This window comes from Canis lupus, chromosome 1, assembly GCF_048164855.1.
Source record: "Canis lupus baileyi chromosome 1, mCanLup2.hap1, whole genome shotgun sequence".
NCBI lineage: Eukaryota > Metazoa > Chordata > Mammalia > Carnivora > Canidae > Canis > Canis lupus.
The window spans coordinates 48,450,882-48,463,123 of NC_132838.1; the positions used below are offsets into that span (position 1 = coordinate 48,450,882).

The 12,242-nt window shown below is 46.3% G+C and overlaps 1 protein-coding gene across 3 annotated transcripts in view; it reads left to right on the plus strand.

Annotated features, from left to right (window-relative positions):
- Window positions 1–12,242, plus strand: part of SYNJ2 (synaptojanin 2) — a 98,485-nt gene that overhangs the window by 59,712 nt on the left and 26,531 nt on the right. For all 3 annotated transcript variants that reach the window (XM_072829096.1, XM_072829103.1, XM_072829112.1), the window contains exons 8-12: window positions 293–465; window positions 1,968–2,049; window positions 2,768–2,917; window positions 2,993–3,158; window positions 10,604–10,795. In XM_072829096.1, the coding sequence (XP_072685197.1) occupies window positions 293–465; window positions 1,968–2,049; window positions 2,768–2,917; window positions 2,993–3,158; window positions 10,604–10,795 (763 nt within the window). The remainder of the gene's footprint in view (window positions 1–292; window positions 466–1,967; window positions 2,050–2,767; window positions 2,918–2,992; window positions 3,159–10,603; window positions 10,796–12,242) is intronic.

Sequence of the window (12,242 nt, forward strand, 5' to 3'; positions counted from 1 at the left end):
CCTGCAGTGGGGGGATGTCCATTCAGGGCTGTGAGCCAGGGGGCTGAACCTCCGGCTGTCCTTTGCCCAGGGAGGCCCTTCTGCCCTGCTGCAGGCAAGATGCTCTTTGCAGCCTCATCCGCAAGTCTTTGTTTTTCCCTTTCAGGGTCGGGACTGATAAACAGCTTGGTCCACCACATGCCTTAAAATAAACTGTGGGCTCTAGCGAGTGCCTGGGGTAGCCTCACAGATTCCAGCCTGCGAGGCTTGTGGTCCCTCGCTCCCCTGCCACTCTCTCCCTTTCCACTTTCAGAAATTGCTCTGGGCTTCTTGCCACGCCGGCGACACACCTATGATAAACTTTGACTTCCATCAGCTGGCCAAAGGTGGGAAGCTAGAGAAATTGGAGAATTTGTTGAGGCCCCAGTTGAAGCTCCACTGGGATGACTTTGACGTGTTCACCAAGGGCGAGAATGTAAGTCCACGGTGAGTCTCCACCTGCGTCCTCGTCCTCCTGCTGGGTGACTGGCGGAGCAGCCAGGGGTCCTCCCAACAAGTGCAGTTTCCTGGACCACAGGCTCAGGGATGGGGGGGACCCCAGGTTCCAGCCTTCTTCCCCTCCCCACCTTCAGAATGTGCTTTTGAATTTTGTGAGTAGGTGGCAAAACCTGGTTTTCTGGCAAAATAAATTATAAATAAAGGGACTCGGTTAAAACATGGAGCTATGGTGGCCATAGAATTCATTGTTCAAACTGATGAAAGCCCATGAGAGTGAAGAGGAACATCTAACATCAGCCCCATTGCCAGGAGGGCATGGGGTATAGATTTTCCTGCTCAGAGCTGAGCAAAAAAAAGGAAGCCTACCTTCCTCAAATCACAATGCAGTCAATCCTCTGCATTCACAGATTCTGTATTTGCACATTTGTCCATTGCTAACGTTTATGTGTAACCCCCAAATCAATACTTACAGCCCATTCATAGTCATTCACAGACATGCTCAGAACTGTGAAAATTTCGAGTGTCTCAGTACGCCACATTCCCAGCTGAGGGAGAACAAGGCGATGCTCTGCCTTTTGGTTTCAGCTCTTCTACTATAAAGCATCCTTTTTATGGTCTGTGTAGTGCCACATGGTCACATTTTTGTGCATTTTATTGGTGATTTCACTGTTTAAAATTCTCCCCAACTGTAGTGCAAAGAGCTGTAAGGTGTTCCCAAGCACAAAGTGGCTGTGATGTGTCAGATGGGGAAATACCTATGATAGAGAAGCTTTGCTTGGGTATGTTAGCTATAGTGCAGTTGGCTAGGAATCCAGTGTTAATAAGTCAACAAACTATATTAAAGTGCCTTTAAACAGAAACACACATAAAACAAGGTTGTATGTTGAGTGGTTGATGAAGATGTGTGAGAGCAGAGGCTTGTAGGAACCTAACCCTGGATTTCCCCTGGGAGCAGTAGTTTGGCATTGGCTAATCTGCTAATGGTTCGATTCACTAATTGTTTTTTTTTTTCTTTTTAAGATTTATTTATTTATTTTATGGGGTGGAGAGAGCAGGAGGAGGGACAGAGGGAGAGACTCGCATGCAGAATCCCCACTGAGCACAGACCCTGATGCGAGGCTCAATCTCATAACCCTGAGATCATGACCTGAGCTAAAATCAAGAGTCGATGCTTAACCAACTGAGCCATCCAGGTGCCTCTCAATTCATTGATTGTTCATGGTAACTTTTTAGGATATAACTGTAGCAAATAGTGAGAATTGGCATCTGTTATAACAACCTAGGCGTGCAGGTGGCCAAGAGTGTATGTGCCACGCCAGCAGTGCTGGGGTCCCTTGGGGTGTGTTCTGGGGCTTCTGGTGGGCTACCAGAATAGGTGAGTGTGGGCACCAGTTTTCTTGGAGGCCTCCAGTCATATGTAGGCCATTGTGCTATGGCCCTTGGTCCTTCAACTACAATTTGTAACCATTTGCATTTCTTGTTTTTCAAAGTTTTCAGAAAGGCACTTTGCGGATGAACTGTCTTGATTGCCTGGACCGAACCAACACAGTGCAGAGCTTCATAGCACTCGAGGTCTGTCCCTGTTGTGTGAGGCCCCTTGGGCCACCTGGGTTATATCCCATGCCTCCATTGGCAAGATGAGGGTGACCTCACTGGGCTAACTTTCTAACAGTGGGAATGTGGGGCAGAGATGTGCTGGGAAGCTAAGAGCGAGGTTTTCCTGGCTGGCCTTTGCCCCATTTTTAGGCACTCTTTGAGGAATGCATCCCAGACGTGGTGGCCCAAAGCTGCCAGGTGCCACCTTGAATAACAGTGGTTCTGTGTAATGATTGCTGTGGATATCCAGTTGGGCAAGGGCAGTGTGAAGCTGGCTGAGATGAGGCTGAATCTGAAGCCTGGGAGGGAGATCTCAGTCTGTCTAGTGGCCTGCTGGCCCAGTACCTGGTTCACCTCTCCTGCTCACCACTGGGGGGAAGGCATGGAGTCACCACTGCCTGCTGGGTATCCCTGATTGCTCTCCATCCCTCTGGTGCTCAGGGGTGGGGGATAGAGGAGGTTAGGAGTAAGGGGGGCAGAGGAGGGCTGATAGAATGATCAGGTTGGGTGAGTTGTGGTAGGAAGCCCCATTCTTTGCTATAAGGATTCTTGGAGAGGCACAGAATGAGCCACAGCCTGCCAAATAAGGAACCCACCAGAATGATGCCTGGTGACATTCCCCCCGAACCAGCTATGGGTGATGGGAGCTTCCATGTGAGAAGACAGTGACATCTGTCCCATATTTCTTATCCAGGTCCTTCATCTACAGCTCGAGAGCCTCGGCCTGAATTCAAAGCCCATCGCTGACCGCTTTGTGGAATCCTTTAAAGCCATGTGGTCTCTGAATGGACACAGCCTGAGCAAGATGTTCACAGGCAGCCGGGCCCTAGAAGGGAAGGCCAAGGTAGGGGCAGGCCACAGGGAGAGAGGGAGGGCCTGCATGAATCCCTCATACCACCTATGGTCTGGCTTGTGGCAGGTGGGTAAGCTGAAGGATGGGGCCCGGTCCGTGTCTCGCACTATCCAGTCCAACTTCTTTGATGGAGTGAAGCAAGAGGCCATCAAGCTGCTGCTGGTTGGGGATGTCTACACTGAGGAGTCTGCAGACAAAGGAAGGATGCTTCTGGACAACACAGCCCTGCTGGGTAAGGGGGCTCCCACTCCACTTGCATGGAGGTGTCCAGCTGCCCTGCCCCCAGAAGGAGTGGGTGGGAGTGGTGGGTGTGCTAGATAGCCCTTCCTGCTCCTCCTCAGGTAGTCCCAAAAGGCAGGTAGCAGACACTCCCCTGAGCTGAGCTTCCATGCCCTGCACTTCTGGCCTGTGTCTTGAGCTTGACCACTTGAGAAGCAGCCTACAGCTGTGATTTGTATTCTTTTATGAAATGGTCAGTCATTTGCAGCCACAAGAGGAAGCTCAGGAAAAAACAAAGTTTATTCTTCAGAAGTAAGAACATACAGAGGCATCTGGGTGGCTCAGTTAAGTGTCTGTCTCTTGACTTTGACTCAGGTCATGACCTCAGGGTCATGAGATAGAGCCCTGCATTGGGCATCAGGCTCCAAACTCAGTATGGAGCCTGCTTAAGATTCTTTCTCTTCCTCTCCCACCCCTGCTCTCTCTCTCTCTCTCTTTCTCAAAAAAAAAAAAAAAAATACAGACCAAAAGTGAAAGGTTGGAAAAAGATGTTTGTAGCTATATTCCTAACAGACAAAAAGAGACTCTAAAACAAAGACTATTAAGAGACAAAGAAGGGCATTACATAATGATAAAGGGGTCCATTAAACAAGGTGACATAAAGTGTAAATATATATATACACACCCAACATATGAGCACTATGATATTTAAATGTTAACGTCTAAAGGGAGAGATTTACAGCAATACAACAATAGTAGGGGCCTTTAAGATCCCACTTATATTGATGGATAAATCATCCAGACAGAAAATGAGTAAGGAGACATTGGCCTTAAACAACATATTAGACCAGATGGATTTAACAGACATAAGCAGAACATTCCACCCCCCAGCCAACAGAATACACATTCCTCTCAAGTACACATGGAACATTCTCTAGGATGGGTCATATGTTAGGCCACAAGACAAATCTTAATAATTTCAAGAAGATTGAAATCCTGTCAAGCATCTTCTCTGACCACAATGGTATGAAACTAGAAATCAATTACAAGAAAACTGGAAAAAAAACCCACAAAAATGTAGAGATTAAACAACATGCTACTGAACAACCGGTGATGGGTGATCAGAGAAGCAAGGGAGAAATTTAAAAAATACCTAGAGTCAAACAACAGAAATACAATATACCAGAATCTTTGGGATGCAGCAAAAGCACTTCTATGAGGAAAGAGCACAGCAATACAGGCCTACCTCAAGGAAGCAAGAGAAATCTCAAGTAATCTAACTTTACAACTAAAGGAACTAGAAAAAAAAAAAAAATGAAGCCCAAAGTCACTAGAAGGAAGGAAGTAATAAAGACCAGAGGGGAAATAAATGAAATAGAGATTTAAAAACAGTAGAAAAGATCTACAAGAATTGGTTCTTTGAAAAGATAAAATTGATTAAACTATAGCTAGACTAACCAAGAAAAAGAAGTGACTAATCAGAAATGAAAGAGGAGATTCATAGCTGACACCACAGAAATACAAAGGATCACAGGAGACTTCACACATAATTCTATGCCAACAAATTGGACAACCTAGAAGAGATGGATAAATGCCATTCTTCCAAGACAGAATCATGAAGAAATACAAAATCTAGATAGACCGATTGTTAGTAATGAGGTTGTATTAAAAATAAAAAACCTCCCAAGGGGCACCTGACTGTCTCAGTTGGTTGAACGTGCAACTCTTGATCTTGGGGTTGTGAGTTCAAGTCCCCTGTTGGGCAGAGATATTTTGAAAAATAAAATGGAATAGCTGAAAATTAAAACCAAAACAAACAACAAAAACCCTCCTAATACACATAAGTCCCTTGACCTGAAAGCATCACTGGTGAATTCTACCAAACATGCAAAAAAGTTTTAATACCTGACCTTCTCAGCTCTTTAAAAAAATTGAAAAGGAGGGAATACTTCCAAACTCATTTTATGAGGCCATCATTATCCTGATACCAAAACCAGACTAGGATGTCATGAACCCACAACAAAATTGTAGGCCAGGATCACTGATGAACACTGACACACAAATCTACAATAAAATATGCAAACCAAATTCAACAACACATCAAAAGGATTGTTTTTACCATGATCAGGAAGGATTTATTCCAGTGATGCAAGAATGGTTCAACATCCACAAATCAATCAGCTGATACACCACATTAACAAAATGAAGGATAAGAATCCTGTTGATCTGGGCACCTGGGTGGCTCAGTCAGTTAAACATCTGCCTTTGGCTCAGGTTATGATCTCAGGGTCCTGGGATCGAGCCCTGAGTTGGGCTCCCTGCTTGACAGGGAGTCTGCTTCTCTTCCTCACTTTGCCACTCCCTTCCCCCACTCATGCTCTCACACGCACTCTCAAATAAATAAAAATCCTTTTTAAAAAAGAATATATAAAGAAAAAGCATTTGACAAAATTCAACATCCATTCCTGATAAAAACTCTCAACAAAGTGGATATGGAGGAAATTTACCTAAACATAATGAAGGTTATAGACGACAACCCCACAGGTAACATCATACTCAATGGTGAAAGGCTTTCAGCTTTTCATCTAAGATCAGGAATAAGACAAGGATGCCTAGTCTTGCCCCTTTCATTCAACATATATTAGAAGTCCAACCCACAGCAATTAGGCAAGAAAAAAGTCACCCAAGTTAGGAAGAATAAAACTGCCACTGTTTGCAAATGGCATACTATATATAGAAAACCCAAAGGACCACCCAAAAACCGTTAGAACTAATAAATGAATTTAGTAAAGTAACAGGATACAAAATCAACATATAGGAATCTGATGTCTCTATACATTAGTAACAAATTATCAGACTGAAAATTAAGAAAACAATTCCATTTACAGTTGCATCAAGAAGAATAAAATATCCAGGAATAAATTTAACCAAGGAGATGAAAGACTTATATTCTGAAAACTGTAAGACAGTGATGAACAAAACTGAAAAACAGGCAAATAAATAGATATTCTGTGCTCATGGATTGGAAGTATTAATATAGTTAAAATGTGCATACTATCCGAAGCAATGTACAGATTCAGTACAATCCCTATCAAAATTCCACTGGCATTTTTCACAGAATTAGAACAAAGAATTCTAAAATTTGTGTGAAATCACGAAAGATCCCAAATAGCCAAGGCAATTTTTTTTATTAAAGATTTTATTTATTTATTCATGAGAGACACAGAGAGTCAGAGACACAAGCAGAGGGAGAAGCAGGCTCCATGCAGGGAGCCTGACATGGAACTCGATCCCGGGTTTCCAGGATCACACCCTGGGCTGAAGGCAGCACTAAACCGCTGAGCCACCCGGGCTGCCCTAGCCAAGGCAATCTTGAGAAAAAAGAACAAAGGTGGAGGTATCCAGCTCTCTGATTTCAAACTAAACTGTAAAATTATAGTAAAACAGTATTGTATTGGTATAAAAACAGTCACACAGAACAATGAACAGAATTGAGAGCCCAGATTTAAACCCGTGCATATATGGACTGCAAATTTATGACAAAGATGCTAAGAACATACAATAGCAAACGGACAGTCCCTTCAATAAATGATGTTGGGAAAACTGAACAGCTACATGCAAAAGAGTGAAACTAGACCACTGTCTTACACGATGCACAAAAGTCAACTCAAAATGGATGAAAGACTCGAATGTAAGACCTGAAACCATACAGTTCCTAGAAGAAAACCCAAGTAGTAAGCTCCCCCAACATTGGTGTTAGCAATATTTTTTTGAATCTGACTCCAAAGGCAAAGGAAACTGAAGCACAAATAGATTGGATTACATCAAACTGAGTAACTTCTGGACAGCAAAAGGAATCATCATCAAAACAAGAAGGCAGTGGTGCCTGGTGGTGGCTCAGTCGATTGGGTGACTGCCTTCGGCTCAGGTCAAGATCCCCGTCCTGGGATCAAGCCCTGCATTGGGCTCTCTGCTAGTGAGGAGCCTGCTCCTCCTTCTGCCTCTGCTGCTCCCCCTGCCTGTGCACACATGCTCTCTCTCTCTCTCTCTCTCAAATAAATAAACTCTTAAAAAAAAAAAGAAAAAAAACTCAAAAGGCAGGGGGTACCTGGATGGGTCAGTCAGTTAAGCATCCAACTCTTGGTTTTGGCTCATGTCATGATCTTGGGGTTGTGAGATCAAGCTCTGCATCAAGATCAGGAGTCTGCTTTAGATTCTCTCTCTCTCCCTCTGCCTCTCTCCCTGCCTCACCGCCCCCCCCACCAGAAAAATAAAAATAAAAAGCAGCCTACTAAATGAGAACGGATTTTTCTGAATCCTATATTGGATAAGAGGTAATATCCAAAATATGTAAAGAACTCCTACAACTCACCAGTAACAACAAAAAAATCAAGCAACCTGATAAAAGGTGGCCAGAGGATCTGAATGGGCAGATCTCAAAGAAGACATATGGTCAATGGGCACATGAGAAGATGTTCAACATCATTAATTACTAGGGAATGCAAATCAAAACCAAAATAAGATATAACCTCACACTGGCCAAAAAGGCAACGAGCATTGGAGAGAGTTATGAAGATAAGCGAGTCGTCATGTGCTGTTCCTAGGAATATGAATTGGCACAGCCACTATGGAAAGCAGTATGGAGATTCTCAGAGAATTAAGAATAGAACTACCATATGATACCACTCTTCCACTTTGGGGGATTTATCTGGAGAATGTAAAAACATTGATTCAAAAAATTATACATACCCTTATGTTTATTGCAGCATTATTTTTTTTTAAGATTTTATTTATTTGACAGCACAAGCAGGGCGAGTGGGAGAGGGAGAAGCAGCTTCCCCGAAAGCAGGGGGCCCGACATGGGGCTCGATCCCACCACCCTGGGATTATGACCTGAACCAAAGGCAGCTGCCCAACTGACTGAGCCACCCAGGTGCCCCAATTGCAGCATTATTTACAAAACCAAGATATGGAATAAGCCAAGTGCCCATCAGTAGGTGGATAAAGAAGATGTGACATGTACACACACACATGCACACACACATACTCGCACAGAGGAATACTACTTGACCACAAAAAGGAATGAAGTCCTGCCATTTGCAACCACGTGGATGGACCTTGAAAGTATTATGCCAAGTGAAATGAGTCAAGTGGAGAAAGACAGATACCACGTGACTTAGCTCTTGGAATCTAAAACAAAACAAAAGCAAACTTCCAGATGAAAACAGATCCGTGTTTACCAGAGCAGGTTGGTGTGGGTGAAGGCTGTCGAATGTGTGGTGATAGATGGTAACCAGACTTTGGGTGGTGATCATTTTGTAGGTGTACGGATGTAGAATTGTAATGTTTTACACCGGAGACATAAAACGTTATCTACCAATTTTACCTTAGTTTAACAATTTCTTTATTAGACTTGCAGCTCCTAGACATGGAGGGCATGCCACACAGGAGTTTATTGGGATTTTCTTCAGTGGGGTTTCCTCCGGAAAGGCAGGACAGGGTAAACAGCTTAGAATTGGCTGGTTTGAGTAATTCTGGTAGGGCTTTGGGTTATAGGCACGGAGTCTAGTTGAATGATAACCTGATCCTGGCATGATTGAGGCAAAAGAATATACAAAATAAGTATACAGTACTAGCCATCACTGTTTCTTGGGGGCCCGTGCTTTCTGGCCTTGAATGGGAGCCCACTCTTACATATTTCCAAGGGGAGGGAGAAAGTCAAGAAGGCACTGCAGGCATCCGTGTACAGTCTCAGCCCCAGTGGGCTCTTGGTCCCATCGCCAGGTATCATTTGTCCCAGGGAGTCTCCCGTGAGAGTGGCCCCCTGTTTGTTATGGTCCCAGGACCCTACTGAACTGGAAGAAGGAGAAGAAATTATTGTCTCCGGGGATCAGGACACCTCCTGCTCTCGGGGCAAGATTGCCATGCTTCTGTCAATAGCTAGAGGTTTGGGGTTGTTAGTTGATATATAGTTGATGTGTGGCATTGTATTACTTTCATGTGTTCAACATCATGATTCGATACTTGTGTACGTTGTGAAATGATCACAGTAAGTCTCGTTAATATCCATCACCACACATAGTTACAAAAGATTTTTTTCATATGATGAGATCCTTTAAGATCTACTCTCTTAGCAGCTTTGGAATGGGTGACCCAGTATTATCAACTATGGTGGTTCTGCTGTACATTACATCCCCAGGACTTCCTGACTTTATAACTATACCTTTTGACTCCCTTCATCTTTCTCTCCCCCAACCCCCTCAACACCTTCTCTATATCTAGGAGTTCATGGTTTTTAGAATTTGGGGGGAGGGTGGTTTTTTGGTGGGTTTTTTCTTTTTGGTTTCTTGTTTTGTTTTTTGTTTTTTAACTTCTACCTGTAAATGAGCTACAGGTTTCTTTGAGGGAATTTTAATGGCTTCTTATCCCCTAGACCCTATAAATGTTATAGAGCTAGTAGAGAAGAAGGGGGAACCCAGCATTTTTCCTTATAAGACCGTATAAGTTTTAGAACTTTTTGAAAAATTAACTTGCCCATGCTTAAAATGGTTTCACAGCCCCTTTGCTGTTTTCATTCCTCCATAAAGACTTTCGCTTGGCTTCACTTCACCAAGGTGATTATTTGCGTCGACCTGGAAATCAGGCCAGCTTGGTCAAAGCTGAAGAGAGGATCTGAGTAGCACAGGATCTTATTAAGTAGATAGGTAGGCATGACATAGATTTGAGGTAAGTCACTCATTTAAAAAAATGGAATGTATTTCGGATATCCAGAGGATGGACATGATTCAGAGCAATGATTTTTTTTTTTTAAAGGCTTGAGTCCAGGGTAATGCAAACAAAGTATCTCATGAGGGATGGAGGATGAAAAAGGCCAAGATGGTGTAAGACATTTAAAAGTGTTTTTTTTTTTTTTTAAGATTTTATTTATTTGAGAGAGAGAGAGAGAGAGAGAGAGCGAGCAAGAACACGAGCAGGGGGAGGCAGAGGGAGAAGCAGACTCTCTGCCAGGCAGGGATCCCGACATGGAGCTCGATCTCAGGACCCTGGGATCATGACCTGAGCTGAAGGCAGATACTTAACTAACTGAGCCACTTACCCTAAAACATTTCAAGTTTTAGGTACCAGTGTTCAGAGTGGGGTGGGTTGTGGCGTCCCCTTGCTGACAGCCCCACTGGGTGGTGGAGGTCGTGCCAAGCAGAGACTCCCTGTGGTGTCTGGGTAAAGGACGTCGAGAGTGAACGCGTGGTCCTGTGTTTTCGGGGCTTCGTGGCACAAATGCCCCAGGGAAGTCTACTGGTTCTGGGGCTCTGGCCTCTCCCCACCCTCGCGGGGAGCAAACCCAGCCCCTGCCCGTAGGGGCTGCAGCCCTCTCCCCGACAGGGAGCCCCTTCCGAGTCTGGGGAGGATGCGTGTGGTTGTGCGGTGTAGACAAGCATGCCCTCTCCTGCCTCTACACAGTGACTCCCAGGATCCTGAGGGCCATGGCTGAGCGCCAGTCGGAATTCACAAATTTCAGGCGGATCCGAATTGCCACGGGGACGTGGAACGTGAACGGAGGCAAGCAGTTCCGGAGCAACCTCCTGGGGACGGCCGAGCTGGCCGACTGGCTCCTCGACTCCCCCACGCGCTCGGGCCTCCCGGGATCCCAGGGTGAGCGCTGCGGCTTGACCCTGAAACAGATTCCACCGAGACCCCCCTGCCCCGGGCTGACCTTTCCCGCAGCCCACGACTCCTTGAGATGCGGCCTGTGGTGCCCTCAGTCCTCAGAAAGTTTGGAAAGGGCTGTGGTCTCTGTTTCCAGAACACACCTGGCAAATTACTTGGCGCCTTCTCTTTTCCAGATGTTTGGAAGGGTCACCAGAGCGGGGAGGTCTCTCTTGCCACAGAGAGAGATTTTGCAGTTTGGGTTTGGCTCTTCAGAAGGGCTCTGTCATTAAGGAGGAGGATGTGCTCAGGGCTGCGTTACTGTGGGAAGTGGGGCCGGGCCGAGGACACCTGTCCCAGCCTTCCCTGTCCCAGCCTTCTCCCCAGACGCCTCCGTCTGCTCATCTGCGTCACATAGTCACAAAAGAATTTGCGTGCCCCTTAAGAACCAAGTGATTCCAAACTTGGCACTTCACTGTCTTCTGTCACGTGAGGTGATACTGGCCTCAGGATGCAGGGTTTGAGGAATAAAGGCTTCTCTTCAGTTGGCATTTGTGGGCGGGCTGGCTTCCTCCAGCGACCTGGGATCGTGCAAGGGAGCCACGCTCGGGTCTGTGCCCCGTACTGTCACGGGCACCCGCACCCCCCGCCGTTGCCTTGAGGTACAGGGTGGCTCGGGTCCACAGTGTGGGGTTCCTGGGATTCTTGTGTGGGTGGTGACCAGAATGCCCACCGGGGAAAGGCCCTGGACGCGCTGAGGGCCCCCCCATCTTCCTGTGCCTGCAGGGATGGGTGGGTGGTGACAGCAAGCTGGCTGCCACTTTGCTGGGGATTTTATTGGGATGGCGGCCCTGCAGCCCCACGGGGAACTTGCCAGGTTCAGAGGGAAGGAGGGATTGTGGCGACTCTTGCCAGCAGTTTGGAGGAACAGGTATTTTTTTTCTTGAAACAAAGAAGAGAGACTTGAAGCCATTTAAGCTCGAAGTGCCAGGCTGCCCTGTGAGGCCAGCAGGAAAGGAAGTAGACGCCAGGCCTTTCCCCACAGCCTCAGGGAGGGCAGGGTCTCCCTTTCCACAGCTCAAGGGCTGAGTGGCAGGACGGGGGCCACTGGAGAGAGGCAGCCAGTGGCTGTAGGGATCCTATTAACCCCTCTGATTCCCTGTTAGAGGGGACACAGAGAGGGGACGGGCAGCCCCTCAGCTTGCTGTGCTTCCCATAAAACACGTTTCTGCAGCAGGCCTCAGCAGCCACCGGGGAACAGCAATAACCACCTTGAGCCGGGCAGGGTGTTCTCACCTCCAGCCACCGTCCAGGACAGCAGTCCCCTGGGACAGGACACCTCAGGCAGTCATTAACGGGTTAAGGCTGGGTCTGATGCACCTGTGGGTCACCCAGAGGGACCCACAGGGCAGTGCCCTAACTACCTGCCGGGTGGGGCGGGCACTTCACACAT